Genomic DNA, 17,500 nt, shown 5'->3' on the forward strand with positions numbered 1-17,500 from the left:
CCCTTCCCAGTTCAATCAGCCATTCCTGCATGGAGGGTCCCCCTGTTGTTTTCCACCCCCTCATTATCATTTGCCTCCCCACCATAATACTAGTCTGGATCCAGTCTGCTACCTCACCCACACAGTGGGCGAGCAGTGAGGGGTCACCCAAAACATAAAGTCTAGGACAGAAAGGAAAATCAAGCTTCACAATATCACAGATTTTCTTATGAACTTTGTGCCAGAAATCTTGAAGAACAGAACATGACCATAATGCATGTAAAAGAGTACCCTCTGCCCTCTCACACCTCCAACAGTTTGCTGTGTCTTTCAGCCCCAATCTATGCAACCTTGATGGGGTCCAGTAAAACCGATTAATTATTTTGAATTGAATTAATCTAATTCTAATATCCCTAGACATTTTCTTTGAGTTCTGACATATTCGGTCCCATTCCTTCTCATTAAATAAACAATGTAAATCAAAACAGGAAGAGGGAGATGTTCTTCCAGAGCAAATGGAGCGAAGGTTTTCACTTTCTAGCAATGGCAGATGGTGGAATGAGTGACGGTCTTCAACAGGAAGAAATGGGGATTTATGGGAATTGTGGTCATCCTTTTGAAACACTAGTCCTAACAAAACCACATGTGTGAGATAGAGGCTACCAATCATCTTGTCCATCGTGTCATTTTGTTCATCATAATTAATTCAGCAATGATATAATATTGATGTTTAAAAATGCCAACACGTAACAGACTTTTGTTTTGCATGAATCTTTTGGTCACGTGACTCCTTTTCAGCCACCCTGCCGACCTCACGTACGCCGCAATCGCTACGCCCGAAATCTCCCCGCACAAACGCAGCCGTTCGGCTTCTCTGTACCTGGACGTTGACGTCGGCCCCGTTGTTGACCAGGAACTCCAGGCAGAGGGCTCCGTGTGTGGAGGCGGCGGCGAAGTGCAGCGGGGTGAAGCCCTTGTTGTTGGGCTGGCTGACGTTGGCGCCGTAGTCGATCAGCTCGCTGACCACGGCGTCCTGGCCGTTAAAACACGCCACGTGGAGCGCCGTGTTCCCAAACGCATTGGACTCGTCTATCTGCAGCCGGACAGAGAAAACAATCCTCATGCAAGGGGAGACAGACAATGTGTGCGATTGTGCTGGTTTCATAGTGAGAATGAATGTGTGCGAGTATGTGTCACTGACACACGGACTGCAAGAATCCAACTGTTGACTTTATTCTGAATAAGACCATATTTAGATGAAGGTGTTTACATGAGCTGCTTATGGAATATTCCATTCATATTCCTGTTTACATGCTACAGAGCAGAGTCTGATGAATGACTGAAGACACGCCCACCACATGATGTCCCTATGTTGTCCTATGTTTGTAGTTTCCCCTCCTGAATGTAACCTGAAAGCCTTTCTGTCATGTTTCTATCGTGTTACGGACAAATTGCTGGGACTTATTTTTTTTACCGGTGGCATCCATCTTTTCTTCCGTAAACATAACTCGCTGGAAGCTAGAGAATGCGTTGTCAAGCAGTCCGACAGCCGTATGCGTTGCAAAATGCTGCGAAAACTCTGGTAGGATGCCATAGTGCGATTAAGGTGCACACTGTATACATGCCTACAATGCACTTCAATAATGCGACTAAGATCAGAATACTCCAAGTCTTAGGTCATTTGACTATTATTATATTATATTATATAGGGATGCACGATATATCGGCAATCATATATCAGTATCGGCCGATGTTAGTTATTTTTTAACATATCGGTCCGATGTTACAATGTTAATATCGGTTATCGGTATCAGCCAAATTCTTCACATTGAGATGAAATAATGCAGTAATTCTATGATTTATGGGCTTTTACAAATGTTTTTGAAATAAAGAAATGCATTACTTTTTCAAATTCAGTGTTTACGTACATGTGTTTTTCAGTATGTACAAAATGTTATTATCATAGAAATGTGTTTTTATACAGATCATATCGACATCGGTAAATATCGGTTATCGGCCATAACAGCAATGTCAATATCGGTTATCGGCATCGGCCAAAATTTTCATATCGGTGCATCCCTAATATTATATTTCACTATTGCTTAGTGATCTTATGATCTTATTTCCGGTTAGAAAATGTTGTTTACATGGCAGTGTTTTATTCAGAGTATTGTCTTAATTTTATATCAGTTTAATATCGGAATATAGCAGTCCATGTAAACATAGTCACTGAGCTTGCTGCATAAGAGGGAGCGTGGGTGAGTGAGTGAGTGAGTGAGTGAGTGAGCGTGCGTCCTGACCTCTACAGCCAGGTTGAGCAGGTGTTTGACCACAGCGATCTGTCCGCTGGAGGCTGCTGTGTGGAGGGCAGTGTATCCCCGCTTGTCCTTACAGCTGATCTCAGCTCCCTGGCTCACCAGCAGACACACTACATCCAGATGACCTGTAGGGGGGGCGCCGGAGCACACAAATCATACATACCAGTAGGCCACACCTCAGAGCAAACATGAAGACTCAGCTGTTAGATGGAGACTCTAGGAAGCAACATGAAAGCCTTGCTCCAGCAAACTGAATCCTGCAGTTGATTCATGCAAGTTGTGAACCGGTTGTGAATCACATTAGCGAAGTCAACAAAGAGCACTTTGGATATTTCTCATGAGGTACTTACCTAGCTAATCACTAACCGCAGATTTTACAAAGGGATTGTGAATCAGAGTAAGGCCGTGTGTCCATATAGCATTTTTCTGTGTTTTTTTCTGTGGAAAAACTGCTGCCTAGAGCACTTTTTGTGAGGAGGCCCAACTCAGGGCCCATTCAAAAAGTCTCTAAACTTTTCGTGGCCCACCTCCGACCCCATAAAAATCTCATTCTCAGAGCACTTTTTTATTTACCAGTCACTAACACAGCATCTGAGACATGTTTCATTTTCAGTGTTGTCCATCAGCAAAGTTTTTGATTCATTTGTTTAATGTTAAAAGTAATGATTTGGTGGCTCCCTTGCAATACCTCCGTGGACCACCAGAGGGCCCACAGGTTGGGAATCGCTGTTCTATGGGATACAGCCAGCATCTCCATCATTGCGATTGGTCGGCTGGCAAATAGTGTTTCACGTGGCTTTTCTGAAAAGTTGAACATGTCACAACTTTTGAAAGCGCGCCGCTCTGACGAAACAAACGCTGGCTGCTCGAGAGCAGCTGCCTTTTGTGCAACTTGCGGTCGCTTCTCATTGCTTTTAATAATGAGAAAAGGGCGCTGGCAAAACATTAAATGGACACTAAGTTCTTTGGCCATTAGGGGGACTCAAGAGCCATTGATTTTTTTTTAAAGCACATCTGCAAAGATACAGTAGCTGCATCCAGGAATCAAGATGACGTGATGTGTAACGAGATAAACGTCTTCTGCAAACTCGGTTTTCATCTCTTACCCATGAAAGCCGCCCAGTGTAGCGCCCGGCCGTCTTTCTTATCAAAGGCGTTGATGTTGGCTCCCTTTGCAAGGAGGAGATTCACCATCTGACAGACAGTGAGGGAGAAAGACAGGAGTTAGGTAAGGAGGAGATTCACCACCTGACAGACAGTGAGGGAGAAAGACAGGAGTTAGTTATGGAGGAGATTCACCACCTGACAGACAGTGAGGGAGAAAGACAGGAGTTAGATATGGAGGAGATTCACCACCTGACAGACAGTGAGGGAGAAAAACAGGAGTTAGTTATGGAGGAGATTCACCACCTGACAGACAGTGAGGGAGAAAGACAGGAGTTAGTTATGGAGGAGATTCACCATCTGACAGACAGTGAGGGAGAAAGACAGGAGTTAGTTATGGAGGAGATTCACCACCTGACAGACAGTGAGGGAGAAAGATATGAGTTAGTTATGGAGGAGATTCACCACCTGACAGACAGTGAGGGAGAAAGACAGGAGTTATGTATGGAGGAGATTCACCACCTGACAGACAGTGAGGGAGAAAGACAGGAGTTAGTTATGGAGGAGATTCACCACCTGACAGACAGTGAGGGAGAAAGACAGGAGTTATGTATGGAGGAGATTCACCACCTGACAGTGAGGGAGAAAGACAGGAGTTAGTTATGGAGGAGATTCACCATCAGACAGACAGTGAGGGAGAAAGACAGGAGTTAGTTATGGAGGAGATTCACCATCTGACAGACAGTGAGGGAGAAAGACAGGAGTTAGTTATGGAGGAGATTCACCATCTGACAGTGAGGGAGAAAGATAGTTAGGTATGCAGCTGTGTGTGCGTCGCTGCACGCCCACCTATGATGTATGTGTGTGGGCCTCAGCGTTTGCGTGTGTCCGTGTGGCACAGGACTGTGTGCGGGGGTCTCTATGGTCTTTATGTAACCGCATTGTAAATATGTCTCATCACTTGGCCGAGTCGGCCATTCAGTTTGGCCCTAGAAATGTGCCGGCTCGGTCATTGTTCATTTTCGGTGCAGCCTATTTATGACTGATTCTATTAAAAGACAAGGAGGATCTGGAGTGTGAACAGCCCACTTGATAACCTTATGACATACCGAGCTGCTCACCCAGAATAGCAAGGCACAGTTGCATCATATCCTGTTCACTGTAAGCTGTACCGATAGGGTGTCAAAGGGGGATGGGGGGTGTTGCCGAAAGGATACTAATTGTGTGATTTTTTTTTTTTTACCGAGAAATCAAGTTAAACTGAGAAATTGAGAGAGAATTGATCCGACACTATCGACGGTGGATCATCAGCCGCGGTACCTCGGTGTGTCCGTTGAGGGCGGCGTGGTGCAGGGCGGTGCGTCCGCCGCGGTCAGACACGTTCACGCTGCTCAGCAGGGGGATGATGACCTCGGCGCAGTGCAGCGCGTTGTTGGCTGCGGCCACGTGCAGCGGCGTCTGCCAGTTCTTGTCCCTCGAGTTCACGTCGGCCGAATGGCGGATCAGCACTCGCACCGCCTCCTAGGGGGAGGGCAGAGGGAGAGAGGGAGGAGCCAGCATGTGTCTGAGAGTGTGTATATGAATAAAGAACCAACTAATGATAATAATAACTCATTCATAAAGAACTGACAGTTAAAGTAGGTCAAGAGTATCTGCAGGCTTCAGAAAGCCAAGAGCTTTTAATGGTACCTTGAATTGAATTTAATGCCAATATTTAAAAAAATAATAATAGAAAGAAACCAAGCTGGCAAAACCAGTATTTCTGATGGAACAGCCAATAAAAGTTCTGCAACTATAAATGGGCAGGATGAGGGGCATAAAAGGAAATTAATTGTCAAGGGAGATTAAGCATATTGTGCTAATAGCGCTGTATTTTCTTTTAATTATTTTTTCTTCTTTTATCTTCTGTATTAATTAATACATTGGTATTAATCAGATGTAGTATAATCCTAATCAAAGAAGCCTTTCATTGCAAGTGAACAAAATAAAACCTCTAGTGACTGTATTTTAGAGACAATTTACTATACTTTTACTATACACTATTTAATGCCTCATACTTAGAGTTAGATTCTGTGGATACACAGAGCTCCCCATTCATAAGCACACATGTTCATACATTCCTACACTGTGTAGTCATACTAGTCATGTAGGATGTATAGAAAACCTCAGTCACACCAGTCAAATTAGCCTCCAACCATCTAAAGCATCTTGAACGACCTGTTTGGACATCAAGACTGACTGACACATGTTTCATTGATCTGAGCCACATTTCTGATGCTTACACAGAAAACTGTGTTGTGTGGCCTGAAAATAGTTGAAGAATGTTGGGATAGGCAAAGAAATTGTGTGTGTGTGTGTGTGTGTGCGTGTGTGTGTGTGTGTGTGTGTGTGTGTGTGTGTCTCTGTGTGTGTGTGTGTGTGTGTGTGTGTGTGTGTGTGTGTCTCTGTGTGTGTGTGTGTGTGTGTGTGTGTGTGTGTGTGTGTCTCTCTGTGTGTGTGTGTGTGTGTGTGTGTGTGTGTGTGTGTGCGTGCGTGCATGCGTGCGTGCGTGCGTGCGTCGTGCCATGTGGGGGGGGGGGGGGGGGGTTATTACACTCGTTTTGACTTCTTGTTTTCAATTTCTGTTTCGTTTTTTTATTCGTTTTTAAAGACAGTTTGGTAGTTAGTTTTTAATGCTTAGTTTGACTTTAGTTTGTATTAGTTTTATGGTTAGTTTGATGGTTAGTTTGAGTCTTTTTTGTAATATGGGTGGGAGGTATTTGTCAGGGGCGAGATTCAAAAAGGTCCGAAAAAGCATATTGGAATAAAAAACGACAAGAAGTGATCCGGGAGAGACTCTGAGTAGAGCTGCTGCTGCTGTGCGTAGAAAGGAGCCAGTCGAGGTGATTCGGGGCATCTGGTAAGGATGCCACCAGGCACGTCCAGCTGGGAGGAGACCACGGGGCAGACCGAGGGTTAGGTGGAGAGATGATATCTCCACGCCGGCCTGGAAACGCCTCGGGATCGCCCAGTCAGGACTGGCTAATGTGGCCAGGGGAAAAGGGAGGTGCGGGGTCCCCTGCTGGACCTGCTACCTCCACGACCCGATCCCGGAGAAGTGGTTGAAGGCGAATGGATGGATGGATGAACTCAACAAGATACTTCCCACTTCTGTTAAACGCATCATAGTCCATGTGGGGTCAAATGACACCGCTCGTCGTCAGTCTGTGCAGACCACAGCTGATTATAATGACCTCCTGGAGTTGCTAAACAGCTGCGGAAAATCTGTCTATATTTCTGGTCCCATCCCTACTATGGCCCGTGGAGTAGAGCGCTTCAGTAGGATTCTAAGCCTCCACACCTGGCTAAAATCCGCCTGTAATGCTGCCAATATTTCTTTTATCGACAATTTTAACTTGTTTTGGGAGCGCCGCTTATTCTTCAAATCCGATGGTGTCCACCCGAATCGCCTGGGTAGTCACATGTTAGAGGCTAATCTACAGCACGCTGTCCACTCTGAAACGTGCCCCCCACGTGATTGACTATTGACGTCACGCGTAGCAGAACCTCCGGAATTTCCTTCTTCACCGTTGCCACTTCAGCCCATTACATCCACTGCTAGCGCCCCCGTATGCCCCTCCGTAGTAATAACACCTACAGCCCTTCTAATTGATTTCCCCATTCTACCTGTGATTTCTGTTAGATGCCACGGTGAAAGACCAAATAGAGGTATTCATTTGAACAACCTAGCACCTGTTCCTCTATCAAAATCGGTATTAACCTCAAATCCTGATGACAGTCTGATTTCCCCAGTCAAAATATGTCTGTTAAATGCTTGTTCAATAACAAACAAATCCCACATTCTAAATGACTTGTTCACTAGGGAAAATCTGTCATTCCTGTTTATAACTGAAACTTGGCAGCGTGATTTGGAATTTATCCATTTAAATGAATTATGTCCTATAGGTTGCTCTTTTATTGGGACCCCACGCCTATCTGGCCGTGGTGGTGGTCTGGCAACTATACGAAAGAACAAGTTCTCATGTCAATTAGTGAACACTGAATCTTTCTCCACCTTTGAATCACAGTTAACCAAAGTGGGTCGTTTAAATCCGTTTTATTGTGTTTTAATTTATCGTCCCCCTGGCCCGGCTGGTCCATTTCTTTCCGAGTTTTCTGATTTCATGACTTCAATTATTAAATACAATAGATTATTGGTACTCGGTGATTTCAATCTGCACATAAATGATATCTCAAATAATGTAGCATCTGAATTCAATTGTATAATGGAATCCTTCAACCTGAAGCAACACGTTTCTGGTGCCACGCACACTGGCGGTCACACATTAGACCTGGTTTTCTCACTTGGCCTGGACATCACAAATATTCACTGTGAAGACTTTTTGATCAGTGACCATCTTAGCATCCTCTTTAACCTCTCTATCCCCTCTGACCCCCCCTGCCCCAAAAGTTTGGTCCGTTCCCGTATAATTACCCAGGCTTCGGTAGACCAGTTCTCCGTTCTTTTCAATTTTGCTCTTCCCAGTGACCCTAGCGTGGATACTCTATTGCTGTCTTTTAATGATTACTGCCTCTCCATCTTAGACCAGGTGGCCCCTGTTAAAGCTAGAGTAAAACCCATCTGTAACGCCACCCCGTGGATGACGGAAGACATCCGTCGTCTAAAACGTAGGTGTCGCAAAGCTGAGCGGCTGTGGAAAACCACCTTGCTAGAAGTGCATCGTCTTGATCTTAAAGAACTCTTAGTATCTTTTAATGCCTTGGTAAAGGACTCCCGGTCTGCATATTTTGCAAACCTGATTTCCTGCTCTAAAAATAACCCAAAATTTCTTTTTGACACTATTAATAACCTGGTTGCCCCCCCCCCTCTGCCCCCCCATGTTCCTCGGTTGCCGAATGCAATAAGTTCCTGGCCTTCTTTGTTGATAAGGTTAAGGACATAAGGTCTAGCATTCTTCCTAGCCCCTGCAGTCCGTTTACTAGCACTTTTAGTCGTCCCTCAACTTTAAACTCCTTTAATCCCATTAGTTTGGCTGACCTGGTGAAACTGATCAGCAAACTAAAACCGTCATCAAGTCCTCTAGATGTCATCCCTTCATCTTTATTTTTCAAAATTCTACCAATTATTGGTCCTGTTTTACAAACTTATGTAAATTCATCACTGTCGTCAGGTTACGCCCCATCCTACGGCAAGCACGCGTCCCTGCTGAGGGTAACAAATGAGCTGCTTATGTCCACCGATGCTGGAGAGTACCAGATTTTAGTTCTCTTAGATCTCAGTGCCGCTTTCGACACTGTGGACCACCTTATCCTGATCGATAGGCTTCGTGACTGGGTGGGCATTTCAGGCACTGCCTTAGATTGGTTTAGGTCTTTTTTATCAGGTCGCAGCTTTAGTGTACAGATAAATAATTTTGTTTCCTCTTCCGCTCCCCTGTTCTGTGGGGTCCCACAGGGATCGATCCTGGGGCCTGTCCTATTTGGAACGTATATGCTTCCACTGGGGAGACTAATCCACAGTTTTGATATCTCATATCATTTGTATGCTGATGATATCCAGCTCCGCTTCTCTTTCAAACCAAACGAGATAGGTCAGATTTCCAGACTTCTAGACTGTATTAGTGCGATCAATGCATGGTTGGCTGAAAATTTCCTGCAGCTAAATAAGGACAAGACCGAGGTGCTCATTATCGCTCCGGATAGTGTCACATCCACGATAAAAAATAGGATTGGCCCTCTCTCCTCTGCCGTCCGCCCTAGCCTACGTAACCTAGGGGTCTTTTTTGACCACTCTCTTTCACTAGACGTCCATATAAAACAGCTCTCTAAAAAATGTTTTTTCCACCTACGAAATATTGGCAAACTTCGATCCACACTCTCTCTTCCTGAGATGGAAATGCTGATTCACGCCTTTATATCGTCACGATTAGATTACTGCAATGCTCTTTTCCCACTGCTCAGTAAATCCGCTCTACGCCGCGTGCAGGCCATTCAAAATGCTGCCACGCGCTTGCTCACCAGGTCAAACAGGAGTTGTCACATCACCCCGGTACTCAAGTCACTTCACTGGTTACCTGTTGCCTATAGATTCCAGTTCAAAATCATCACCCTCACCTACAAAGCACTACACTCTCAGGCACCTGTTTACATCTCGGACCTACTTCACCCCCTTACTTCTGCTCGTTCCCTCAGATCCAATGATCTAAACCTGCTTCAGGTTCCTCGGACACGCCTCAAGACCCGTGGCGACCGAGCCTTTGAGGCCATGGCCCCTAAACTGTGGAACAGCCTGCCTCCGCCCCTTAGATCGGCTGGTTCTGTGGAGTCCTTTAAACGCCTCCTAAAGACTCACCTGTTTAGAGAGGCTTTCAAAGATTGTTGATTGTTGATGTTTTATTGAAAGATGTATCTTTAACAACGTGGTCCATTTGTATTGTGTAGGATATTTTGCAGTATTGTTTACTGTCCTGAACACTAGTTCAGTGACCTCTATTTTTATTCTCGATTCTAATTTGTATTCTCTGTATTTTCTTTTGCTTTGTAAAGCACTTTGTGATTTCGGTCTGTGAAAGGTGCTCTATAAATAAAGTTATTATTATTATTATTATTATTATATCATAGCATTAAAAAAGCTATTCACAAAAGACAACTATAAAACATGTTAGTGTGTTTGCGTCATTTGTGTGCTCACCCAAAATGTTAGGCTTATGTATGAATTAAATTGACAGACGGAAACGAAATACATTTTCCCTATCATTTTAATGTATTTGAGTTTTGTAAACACACATTACAGTTTGAGTTAGTTACTATTTTTGGTTGTAAAGCGTTGTGTATTTACTTGTATTTCAGTTAACGAAAATGTTTTTTTTCCCCCACACCTAGTTTTCATCATTTCACTAGTTTTCGTTAACAATAATAGCCTCATGCTAACAGGTAAGTAGCACGCAGAGCGGCTTAGCTCCTTGACACCTGTGTCACAGTGGATCTTTCACCATGCGGTTTGACTTGTTGTTATGGAATAAAGGATTGGACTCAGCAGGTGAGTGAGTGTGTGTGTGTGTGTGTGTGTGTGTGTGTGTGTGTGTGTGTGTGTGTGTGTGTGCGTGCGTGCGTGTGTGTGTCTGAGTGTGTGTGTGCGTGTGCGTGTGCGTGTGTGTGTGTGTGTGTGTGTGTGTGTGTGTCTGAGTGTGCGTGTGTGTGTGTGTGTGTGTGTGTGCGTGTGTGTGTGTGTGTGTGTGTGTGTGTGTGTGTGTGTGTGTGTGTGTGTGTGTGTGTGTGTCTGAGTGTGTGTGTGTGCGTGCGTGCGTGCGCCCGCCCGCCCGCCCACCCACCTGGCTCCGAGTAGCCACGGCGCGATGGAGAGGGGTGAGCCACATGTTGTCTTTGGCGTTGACCCGAGCCCCTGCAGAGGGAGAGGGAGGAAGGAGGAGGAGGAGAAAAGTGTGCCATTAACAGACATGAAGGGAAAGGTCAAAGTCTACCAGCCGCACTCACTGTCAACGTCACCTTCAGCTCCATGTGTGGAGCTACAGCAGGAGGAAGGATCGTGTAGAACAACCATCCTTCACATCCTAGATTTTACCACCCAAAAATCATGAAGAACAACAATGATCAAAAAGAATATCAATGTCTGACAGATAGAAGTGTATCTGCTTCTAGGGCTGAGCAATATGGACCAAAAGAATCATATCTCTGTATTTTTATACAGATACACGATAGATATCTCTGTATTTTCTACAAAGTGGGCTAAGTCAAAGCCACATGTGAGATGTCACAAGTACTCTTATTCAAACAAAATAGGGCTGGGCGATATGGACAAAATCAAATATCACAAATAATATTTTTGACCAATTACCTGTAATATTGCGACAATATTATTGTAGGGATGACTATGGGGCTTGCACAAAATATTTATTATTATATATTGTATTTTTGATAAATAATCATCATTAATGTGGATATCATTACTAAGTAGGTAAAGGCAATGAATAGAACAGCTAGAACAGTCTGGTGAGTTGAGAAAATGACATCACTTTACTGTAATGCAGCCTTTCAAACCTGGAAAAGACAACACTTATATTATGCCATATATCACCATATCACCATATCCAACATGTAAGACACGATATCTAGTCTCATATCACGATATTGGTAATATTGATATTGCCCACCCCTAATATCTGCCATATGGCATTTGCTATCCATTAAGTCCAAGGACAGTGATGTATGTTTTATATACTGCAGGGAAATGTATGTAAGCAATTGATTTTGAAGATACATTTTTAGAAATACCAAATTTTGTAACGAGCCCAAAATCTGGGATGTTTTAGAAATCTTTGGTAACTAATGATGTTTTGAGAGGTGTGAGCGTCGATAGCGGTGCAGGAGAGGGCGAGGAGCAGGGACAGAGGAGGAGGAGGAGGAGGGGAACCAGAGGAGGCCACTGTAGGAGGAGAGAGGAGGAGGAGGAGGAGGAGGAGGAGGAGGAGGAGGAGGAGGAGGAGGAGGAGGAGGAGGAGGAGGGGAACCAGAGGAGGCCACTGTAGGAGGAGAGAGGAGTTTTACCAGAGAGGATGAGGAGCTCGGTGATCTCGGCATCGCCCAGGAAAGCTGCTGCATGGAGCGGGGTGCGCTTCTCGCCATCCTGAGGGAGGAAAGGTAGATTCAAGATTCAAGATTCAAGATTTTTATTGTCACTCCGTAGTACAAGTATCACGTGTGAAATTCTTGTGCTGTAGGCTCCGTTACAACATAAAAGATAAATAAATAAAAACAAGAGGCAACAAGCAATAAAGCAGTAAGACACGCCACAGACAGTGGCGTATTCACTGCCCATATGTGCAAATGGCATGAACATACTTTAAACATAATTAAACATAATTCTGTTAGGTGCAAATAGCATATACCTAATTAAACATACTATTGAACATTAGTCATACGTGATGGTAGCAGCTGCAGTGCGGTACAGTACGGCTACTACACTATTTGTATATGTTAAGGAGTCTCGTGGCCTGTGAGAAGAAACTGTCCCTCAAGCGATTTGTGCGTGCTCTTGGGACCCTGTATCTCCTCCCTGAGGGTAGCTCTGGCAGAGGGGTCGAACCTAGCGTAGAACGCGTTGAGTTCGTCCGGCAGGGTGGGTGACGTGCTGGGGTTCTGCTAGGGCTGTGGCGATTCACTTATCTCCCGATTCGATACTATCACGATTCTTGGGTGCCGATTCGATTTATATTGCGATTCTTAAGTATTGCGATTCTACGATTATTGCGATTCGATATTACAATTTATTGCGATTTTTGTTTATTTTTTTCTTTTCTTTTTTCAGTTTGTTTGCTTTTTTACACTAGATTAGAACATGGGAAAAGTTTAATCATACACTAGAGACTGTATATTATATATCATGAGTAGGGCTGGGCGATATAGTTAAAAACAGGGGCGGACTGGGATCATAATTCAGGCCGGGCATTAGATACCAAGCAGGCCAGGCCGGTATGGGCCGACGCGCGTGAAATTTGGGCCGTTTGAAGCCCAATTTGACAATGAGATGCACCCACTTTAACCCTGAAGTGTAATTATTACTTCAGACTAACTAATAAAGTAATAAAACCACTAGTAAACCAGTAGGCGGCGCCTGGCCTGCTGTTCAGTGAGTGGCCTGACTGCAAGCACCAAAAAAAAAAAAAAAAAAAAAAAAAAATTTTTTTTTTTTGGCGATTATCGATTCTGGAATAAAAGATCGATTCAAAAAATCGTGACATTAAAAATCGCGATACTTAGGTGAATCGATTTTTTCCCCCACCCCTAGGTTCTGCCGTTTCACCCCTTTGAAGTCTGTGGCAGCATGGAGTGGAGGTACGTTTGGGACGGACATGAGTGCAAGTCTATTGATCCTAATTTGTTACAGATACGCTCTGGGCGCTATGGCTTACGCTGGGGACACACCAGTACGCGGAACTTGCGCGCATGCGCCGCGCAGCGCACCTCCGCGCAGAAGGCGCTTAAAGTGTCCACACAGAGAGCGCAGCGCAGCTCACTTTGCGCGCTCTGCTCGTCCGCTATATATTTTGCCCCAGATCTCCTGTCTTCGTTATCATGGCCAAGTAAATGACGACATAAATATACAAAGTAATATGTTTGGGATAACAGTTAATGGCTACCTTCGTTATAAAATGCAATTGCATCATATTTGTCTGTTCTCCTCCCGTATTCCCAGTGCGTGCTGTTGTAGAGAGAAGGCGAGTCCTAGCTCTCTACTTGTTGCTCCGCAGGCAACTAGCCCCTAGAAGCCGCTCCCCCTCTCCCACTGCTCTTTCTCTATTTTCACACTTCCAAAACGGGCAATCAACAACGTAAATAAACATTATTTCACTTTGAAATTGGTTTTATTTGACGAATGTCCGGTTTCGGAGTTCCTGTCTGCCCTGATCTGATCTGTTCTGCTTGACAGAGTCGCTCACGGGCGCAGACGGCCGCGCAGGAAAATAGAACTCCAGGCTGAGCTGAGCGGCCCTGAGCGTCCGCTGAGCCGAGTTGAGCTGCGTGCTGCGCGCAATTCGGTGTGGACTGACAGATCTGTTAACATGGTGTCCTAATGAAAACTGGCTGCGCACAAGGTCGCAAATGGTCGCGCCGCGCAGCTTACGTGCAGGAGACGCGTGCGGTGTGTGTTTTCACTGTTACACTCCTCGCTGAAGCAAGCTTGTAATATTCACAATTGAAGAACCGTGGCATCACTAATACACGCATATATATGAGCTGGTGTAAATAAACAATGAGACTGAACTTTGGCCGTGCTGACCCTTTGAGCTGTGTGACCTCCCCCCACCCCCAATGCAGACCCTCGGGTGCTGCTAGCCCACACAGGAAGTGATGGTGAGGAGAGAGAAGAAGAGAAGGTTGTCAGGACAGAGCAGAGGTGGCGTTGCGTGATGATTTGCCTGTAAGCTGATGATGAGCAGTGAATGATGGAGTGGAAAATAAAATGGTGGCTTAACTACAGTATGACTTTGGCTCAGTCATAATAATGCAAACCAGCACCAACATGCAAAACTCAAATTGTATTTTCAGCAAAGTGTTAATGTATGTGTTTTTTTCTTTCATAAAAGACCCTATCTGTTCTGATGTTAATAATTTATGACAGTGTTTGCCCTACCATTCTACAGGCCTGGCGGGCCCGCCAGGCCAACGATGCCCGCGCCAGGCCAGATTTTTTTATTTTTTTAAAGATTTTTTTTAAGATTTTCTTTCCTGCTCTCCCCAAAATTTCAATAAACCTTTATGGCATATTATTAAAATACAACAATACTAGTGTTGACAGTAATAGAAGATGCCAAATCATTCAAAACAATAAGCATTTTGTCATTTGGTGTCAACGTGTGTCGTTGCCTGGGAAACACACATCCCATAATACAACTGTTGGCATCACATCCCATAATAGTATGATGATAGCTGGGATACCATTGCGAACATACTGTAGATGCGAACAGGTTAGCTAAAGGTTTAGCGTCGCCAGCGAGGGCCCCCGCCGTTGCGGTCGGGGGACGTTTCGAAATCCCTCCAGGCCTGAAAATCTTTCTAGGGGAAACACTGTATGATGTATACTATAAATGTACAATGTATGCCAAAAAGACTTTTGTCATCCTAGAAATGCAGGTAAATGCTCTTCTCTAAATACACATGTCCTCTGGCCTCACCAGAGCGTTGATGTCTTCAGACTTGTAGATGAGCATACGGATCTCCTCAGGGTCTCCATTGAAGATAGCCTGGATGAGCGGCGGCTGGAAAGAGACAAAGACAGAAGCATGAAGTCCAAAGAGCCGACACCACGACGCCCTGTCTGTCTCAACACCACCACGCCCTGTCTGTCTCATGCACATTGAACATGTGACCAGAGGCAACAAGTCAGCAAACTAAATAGAGACGTTATGTTAAAAGGCCATGTGCAACATCTCTGTCATCAACGCAAACAATCGGCACATTGATCAAAGCGAGCTAGAAGCGCCATGTGAGGGAAATCACACTCATCCACTGGACATTAAACACAAGAAATGTGCAGAGACAGTGTCCAGTAATCATTCCCACGGTATGGAATACTGTGTGTGTGTGTGTGTGTGTGTGTGTGTGTGTGTGTGTGTGTGTGTGTGTGTGTGTGTGTGTGTGTGTGTGTGTGTGTGTGTGTGTGTGTGTGTGTGTGTGTGTGTGTGTGTGTGTGTGCAAGAGCAGCTGCCTCAGCTGGCCTGTGCTTTGTTTACACAAGCTGGAGCAGAGAGGGCTACTACTGATCTGCACTGCAGCCTACAGGTCTATAGCATACAGGTCTACAGCCTGAGCCTACAGGTCTACAGCCTGAGCCTACAGGTCTACAGCCTACTGGTCTACAGCCTGAGCCTACAGGTCTACAGCCTGAGCCTACAGGTCTACAGCCTGAGCCTACAGGTCTACAGCCTGAGCCTACAGGTCTACAGCCTACAGGTCTACAGCCTGCGCCTACAGGTCTACAGCCTGAGCCTACAGGTCTACAGCCTACAGGTCTACAGCCTGAGCCTACAGGTCTACAGCCTGAGCCTACAGGTCTACAGCCTACAGGTCTACAGCCTGAGCCTACAGGTCTACAGCCTGAGCCTACAGGTCTGCAGCCTACAGGTCTACAGCCTGAGCCTACAGGTCTGCAGCCTACAGGTCTACAGCCTACAGGTCTACAGCCTGAGCCTACAGGTCTGCAGCCTACAGGTCTACAGCCTACAGGTCTACAGCCTGAGCCTACAGGTCTACAGCCTGAGCCTACAGGTCTACAGCCTACAGGTCTGCAGCCTACAGGTCTACAGCCTACAGGTCTGCAGCCTACAGGTCTACAGCCTACAGGTCTACAGCCTACAGGTCTGCAGCCTACAGGTCTACAGCCTACAGGTCTGCAGCCTACAGGTCTACAGCCTACAGGTCTACAGCCTGAGCCTACAGGTCTACAGCCTACAGGTCTGCAGCCTACAGGTCTACAGCCTACAGGTCTACAGCCTGAGCCTACAGGTCTGCAGCCTACAGGTCTGCAGCCTACTGGTCTACAGCCTGAGCCTACAGGTCTGCAGCCTACAGGTCTACAGCCTACAGGTCTACAGCCTGAGCCTACAGGTCTACAGCCTGAGCCTACAGGTCTACAGCCTGAGCCTACAGGTCTACAGCCTGAGCCTACAGGTCTGCAGCCTACAGGTCTACAGCCTACAGGTCTACAGCCTGAGCCTACAGGTCTACAGCCTGAGCCTACAGGTCTACAGCCTGAGCCTACAGGTCTACAGCCTGAGCCTACAGGTCTACAGCCTGAGCCTACAGGTCTGCAGCCTGAGCCTACAGGTCTGCAGCCTACAGGTCTACAGCAATGATCCACAATAGAATCATGTACATGTAATGTGAGGCGGTGACTGATCTGGACAAATAGGACACACCTCTTTTTATTGGATTTAGATCAACAGCTACAGGAAATCAATTTGCCTTATGTTACATTACGTCAGACTACTGTAACAATTAATTTTATTACACACAACAAAATTCCATGACTCTTCCAAATCTTTCAAGGACTTTACTAATTCCATGACTTTTCCAGGCCTGGACAACGAGATTTTGAAACGCTATGACTTTTCCATGTTTTCCATGACCGTGGGAACGCTCCAAAGGGCATCGAGTGGAGGTCATGCCTCCAAAGCCCATATTTTCTCTCCGGGATTACAGATATGAGATAAATACAGGTACCAGTCAAACACGGCGGGCGCATGCACACACACAAACACACATGCACGCATGCGCGCACACACACACACACACACACACGCACACACGCACACGACACACGCACACGCACACACACACACGCACACACACACGCACACACACACACACACACACACACGCACGCATACACACACACACACGCACGCATGCGCACACACACACACACGCGCGCACACACGCGCACACACACACACACACACAGTGCAGTCAGAATGCTCATAGTCAACGCTGATGAAACTTAATCCCTACACAAAAACAAGTAGTAGGTAAGCCACATTATAGGGGTGTCACAATACGAACTAGAATTTCTAACTTCGATA

At 45.6% G+C, this 17,500-nt stretch overlaps 1 protein-coding gene across 2 annotated transcripts in view; it reads right to left on the minus strand.

Moving 5' to 3' along the window:
• The window catches only part of ankrd44 (ankyrin repeat domain 44), a 54,198-nt gene that overhangs the window by 29,230 nt on the left and 7,468 nt on the right, over window positions 1–17,500 (minus strand). For both annotated transcript variants that reach the window (XM_083642115.1, XM_083642114.1), the window contains exons 2-8: window positions 15,095–15,178; window positions 11,967–12,045; window positions 10,733–10,803; window positions 4,722–4,922; window positions 3,404–3,491; window positions 2,280–2,422; window positions 860–1,072 (exon numbers count right to left, since the gene is read on the minus strand). In XM_083642115.1, the coding sequence (XP_083498241.1) occupies window positions 860–1,072; window positions 2,280–2,422; window positions 3,404–3,491; window positions 4,722–4,922; window positions 10,733–10,803; window positions 11,967–12,045; window positions 15,095–15,178 (879 nt within the window). The remainder of the gene's footprint in view (window positions 1–859; window positions 1,073–2,279; window positions 2,423–3,403; window positions 3,492–4,721; window positions 4,923–10,732; window positions 10,804–11,966; window positions 12,046–15,094; window positions 15,179–17,500) is intronic.

This window comes from Poromitra crassiceps, assembly GCF_964638095.1.
Source record: "Poromitra crassiceps genome assembly, chromosome: 8".
Classification (NCBI taxonomy): Eukaryota; Metazoa; Chordata; class Actinopteri; order Beryciformes; family Melamphaidae; genus Poromitra; species Poromitra crassiceps.